Source organism: Galeopterus variegatus, unplaced genomic scaffold (genome assembly GCF_000696425.1).
Source record: "Galeopterus variegatus unplaced genomic scaffold, G_variegatus-3.0.2 Scaffold11687, whole genome shotgun sequence".
NCBI lineage: Eukaryota > Metazoa > Chordata > Mammalia > Dermoptera > Cynocephalidae > Galeopterus > Galeopterus variegatus.
This window is the reverse complement of record NW_007737798.1, coordinates 2,211-7,352: the sequence shown is the minus strand read 5'-3', so window position 1 is coordinate 7,352 and position 5,142 is coordinate 2,211. Positions and strand designations below refer to the sequence as shown.

The 5,142-nt window shown below is 40.9% G+C and overlaps 1 protein-coding gene across 1 annotated transcript in view; it reads right to left on the bottom strand.

Annotated features, from left to right (window-relative positions):
• Nucleotides 1-4,942, bottom strand: part of LOC103610740 (netrin receptor UNC5D-like) — a 26,649-nt gene extending 21,707 nt beyond the window's left edge. The window contains exons 1-2 of the mRNA XM_008594842.1: nucleotides 4,793-4,942; nucleotides 3,037-3,201 (exon numbers count right to left, since the gene is read on the bottom strand). Coding sequence (XP_008593064.1) covers nucleotides 3,037-3,201; nucleotides 4,793-4,942 — 315 coding nt within the window. The remainder of the gene's footprint in view (nucleotides 1-3,036; nucleotides 3,202-4,792) is intronic.
• Between the last annotated feature and the right edge of the window lie 200 nt (nucleotides 4,943-5,142).

Sequence of the window (5,142 nt, the reverse complement as noted above, 5' to 3'; positions counted from 1 at the left end):
GCCGGACACGGAAAAAAGACAAAAGACAAAAAAAAAAAAAAATTGATCTATGATTCTTAACTCAGTGATTGATATAGATCCATGTCTAGAAATGTATCCTGCCTCCTCTCCCAGTAATCACAATTTCTCAAGACTATTTTGTATGTTCACTTTTGCTTGAAACATTTACCTCAAAAATCAAGTCATTTTCTTAGGGAAAAGAGGAAAGTTTTTACTCAGCATATATATCACCAGATGTATGCTTGTCCTAGGAGTCGGACAATCCCAGGGTTGGAAGAACTTTTAATGATCATTCAATCAAGACATCCATTTGCAGGCAAGTCTACATGGAGGATATCTTTTCTACTCTTGAAGATCTGGACGATGAACACTTCTAGTCTATCACACAAACGGTTCCATCCCATCCTTCTTCTGTTGAAGAAAGAAGTTCTCAATTTTCATATACTTTCATGTACTCAAAGACAAAATCGCTAGTGCTGTAACATTAGACGTCATGGACAAGGCCCGCAGCTAAGGCTGATAAACTAGACTGCCTGGATCGGGATCCTGAAGCCATGCAGCGGGCTAGTCCAGACCTCGATCTGGAGGTCAGCTGTCTCAGTTTGGTACTCTGGTTCCCCACCTTACTAGCTCAATGGCTTTGGACAAGAACGTGGACCTCTTTGAGACTATAGTATCACGTAAAATTGTGATAATGATAATATTTAATCCACAGAGTTGTGAAGGTTATATGATAAACGTGAAAGAAAATGAAATGGTACCTGAAATACAGTGGCTTTTAAAAGTTATTAGTCTTCTTCTGACATAGAAAATGATATTATTATCATTTATACTAGACTTGTCTACTAGTATACAAGTTTATACTAGACTTGTCTAAGAAATAGAGTTTATTACAGAGTGATGGAGATGTATTGATACAAATTCCTGCAGTCAAGCTTGAAGCACTGAATAAAGTGATTCTTGACAGTATCAAAAGGGTTAATAAGGCTTGTAAAATGCAGTAGCCTACAAACTGGATGAGTGCAGCCCAACAATGACCATCTAAACATTATTGCCTCCCAGTATCAAGATACTGTGACGTCATCATCTTTAAGGCATTTCAAAGTAACTTGTGGAGCATTAGAAGAGGAATTGAAAAGTAAAGGATAAGATTGTGTTTATTAGCTAATTTTCCTTCCATGCACTTCAAGAATTTATTTAAGCAAAGAACACAAGTACCAGGATGTACCAACCCTATCACATTCCTTTTATATAATTATCCTGAAATGGCACAAGTTGATCCCCAATATCCGGGTGCCTTAAAAAACAAAAACTTTTAAACCTGGAAATCCTTTGTTGACCTGTTAGCAGACATTTAGGGCAATTTGGATCTGAGGCATCTTTATGTTCTGCCTTTTCATGCTTGATTCTGAATAATAGTTCTTGGATTTTCTTTTTGTTTTTATTTTAAAACTTTCCTACAATTCAATTTCACTTTGAAATGTATTGTGTCAAATATGCCATAACCATTCAAAAAAAGAGTGTCTGAGGCATCTTTATGTTCTGCCTTTTCATGCTTGATTCTGAATAATAGTTCTTGGATTTTTCTTTTTGTTTTTATTTTAAAACTTTCCTACAATTCAATTTTACTTTGAAATGTATTGTGTCAAATATGCCATAACCGTTCAAAAAAAGAGTCTCTAAAAATATCCTACTCCTGGTTTCCGGATCTACCTTCTCCATCAAAACTGCTTTAGCACAGAATGTTAATTGGTAATAATGAATGCAAATACTGCATAAACACGTCAGTTAAGGCAGCTGTCAGTTTTAAGACACAATCCTTTGGAAAGCCATCTACTCTCCACAGAAAACTATTTGGGGAATTAGCAATGTTTATTTTGCATAAGCAATGAATTAAAAATAGAATGGAGAGAAGTGATAATGCTATGTGGCTACAAATTTTCAAATAAAACTCTGAAATTGAGTTGTTATGAGGGTACTTCAAAAAATTAATGGAAAAATGGAATTAAAATATGAATCTTTCCATGAACTTTTTGAAGACCTCTCATATGCATAATAATTTAACACATAAGTGTGTTCAACCTCTCCCAACCCTAAACTAATAAATATATACTATTTATATTCTGGTAAATATGTATATGTATGTGTGTGTGTATATATATATATTCTACAGGTGGACAATAAAATGTTTTCCTATGCTAGACAGGAATTACCTTGAAAATGCTAAACAAACCCTCTACCCCTAAATAACCATTCTGGAGGGACTGTTATTGTCTACTCTATAAGCTCAAGTCCAAAGCCATGATGTCATTCTGTGGTTTAGGGAAAATCAGAGCCATGGCGGAGATCAGACGTCTCTTTGTAAACTTTCCCGGTGAATCTCCTTTGAATCCCATTCTAACTCTGCCCTTCAGCAGTGATAGGAGCTGGACAAGGCCCTCTACCTCTTGGCACTTCCATTTCCTTCGTAGAATGAGATTAACATTTACCCTGTTCTTCTTATATTATTCTACTGATAAATCTAGGCTTAATGGAAATGTGGATGTGCAGAATCTGGAGCCTGAAGGGCATGAGAAATGTAAGAAAACCAGGAGCGCAGGCCCTAAAGGTGAAATAACATATAGGGGCAACTGACTTCTGGAAAGCTAGTTGGAACCAGCAGGAGAACAGCCCACGGTAACCTTGTGCCTCTTTGCATCTCAGCTGCACCACCTGCCTTCAGCCTATAATAAATCTCAGCTGATACGCCAAGCCTGGTATGGACTACGAGACTGCTTGGGTTTTGTGTATAGACCCCTGTACCAGCTCCTTTCACAGTGTAAGCTCTCTGATGGGTTGAATTTCCCTGCCTAGTAGAAGCTCAGTTCCTTCCTCAGCCTGAGAAAAGATTTTTTTTCCCTTATCAGTAGTGAGGATTAAAAGAGTTCATCCATTGTGAAGCTCTTTCCGAACCTGAATAGCAGAGCTAAGTACAGCTTTATTATTCTTATTGCCCTTTAGGAAGGGGGTCGAATGACCTGTACATCAAGGACTCACCTCTAGGATCGACGTCTGCACCTGGAGGATCTGTTCATGGCCTTTGAGCTGCCGGATGCAGATTTTGCAGGACAGCTGGGTGGTGGTGGGTGTGTAGCGCTCCAGGGAGAAGGCACAGCGCATGGGCTGCCTGTTACTGCACCACACGCGGGAGAACGGGACCTCCTGCAGCGGGGAGGAAGGACAGAGGGGGGCTATGGTGTGCAGGATCCGGCCGAGCTGAGCGGAGAACAGGAGAGACGTAATAATTTTGATGATGGTGACGACCACAGCAGAGGTAATTGCCTAAGTGCCTTTGGTGGAACTGTTGTAGAAATAATGTTCCAGCATATGCCAAGCAGCACAAAAGTAATTAATGTCCATTCCAATGGATAACATTTGAATTCCAAAACCACACTGCCAAAGCTCACATTTCACTTGGTGACACACACGGTTAGAAAGACCATCAAAAACTAATGTTTTTTTTTTGCACTAAAACCTATTTTCTTTGAGAAGACTCCTATGGTCCATCCTTCTACCTAGTGTGGAGTAGGATGATATCGTCTTAAGTGAAAAGTATGCTTAGGAACCGACTGACCAGAATTCATCTCCACACCACAAATTCGTGCAGAATTGTGCGAGAGCATGCTATTGCTAAAGTACCCACCATAAACACTAATACCTACTGTGAAATTACACACGTGTACACACAACCCAGAGACACAACACACCTAGCCTCCCAGAGTGATCTAGTTTGCCAACTCTTCATTTATTCCATTCATCCATTCCACAAATATGTTCAAACTGCCTGCTAGTGGCTAGACACTGTACTGCTCACAGATAAACAATAAGAAATAGTAACAAATTAGGCTGAGTGGCAAAAGTAATTTTTACTACATGAGGGGGAAAAATGTACAATCTATACAGATCACACATTTTTCCAAATACTAGCCAGTTCTTGCCACCAATTGGGCTGTGCTTTGGCATGTGACTTTACAATATGCCACTGATATTTTTTCATGTACTAAGTTTAGTTTCTCTTTACTCAAACGTGGTAGGGACCATCGGCATGTATGCCCTGCTTCTACTAATCCACGTCCTCACTTTTTTTCTTTTTCTCATCTTATTAACGTGTTCCTTTACCTGTTGCTAAAAATATAATTTTCTGCAATAATAAAACTGAAATGTAGCAAAACACATATCAAGTCTGGAAATTTGGGACTCCAAAGTGTGACTCCTGATCAAGTCAGCATGAGTTATAAGACGAAGCACCCTGATTAAATTTCAGTTTATCTACTTTGAGGAACAGTTACCTGGTTATTCCTGGGTGCTAGTGTGCACCCACGTTTGTACACCTTGTTCCCTACTTCCCTCTATAGGAAGTCACACAGATGCTGATTTTGGATACTTCCTGGGGGACCAGCAAGGAGGGAAGGATGTTGGATGGTTGCAAACTCGGAGAGAGGGGACCGCTTTAGGGAGTGTGAAAGAAAAACGTCATCCATTCGCCCTCCCACACCTCGGTACTGATACGGAAACTGTGTGTGGTTTTTGTTTGTTCTTACCACTAAACCAAAGGAAAGGCAGTGGATTTGCATCTCAAGAAGGATTGAAAAGGACTCCGAGAAGGTCTACTATGTGACACTATCTGGCATTTCACTGACTATTCCTGGCAAGGTGTGGTTTGTCGGTTTGCAGCATGTCTTTGCCAGGCTCAGCTCTCCCCTGCGTGGCAGGGACTGGAAGCCTGAAAACTATGTTTTAAGGACTCCTCCACCAGCAGGGAGTTCATGTTTGCACTCGGCCATTGAGAGGCACTCGTGCTGGTCTTGGAAGGGAGAGGAGACGCGGAGGCCATCCGGTCCCCTGACGCCAGCAGGCAGGCCCAAGGGTTCCGGAACAGCACCCCGCAGGCTTGCAGGGGCATCCGGGCATTCCCAAGAATCAGCTGCTTCAGTGCTGTTGGGGTTTCCTGAGATTCCTGAACTTGCTGGTTTCCCAACGTCACTAGTGACTCTCTCTGATCTTGACTCCCTCGAGCTCTCCAAAGGTTTTGTAAGCACCTTGCTATGGGTCAAATCTGTCCCCCCGAAGTTCATGTATTAGAAACTTGATCTCCATTGGAAT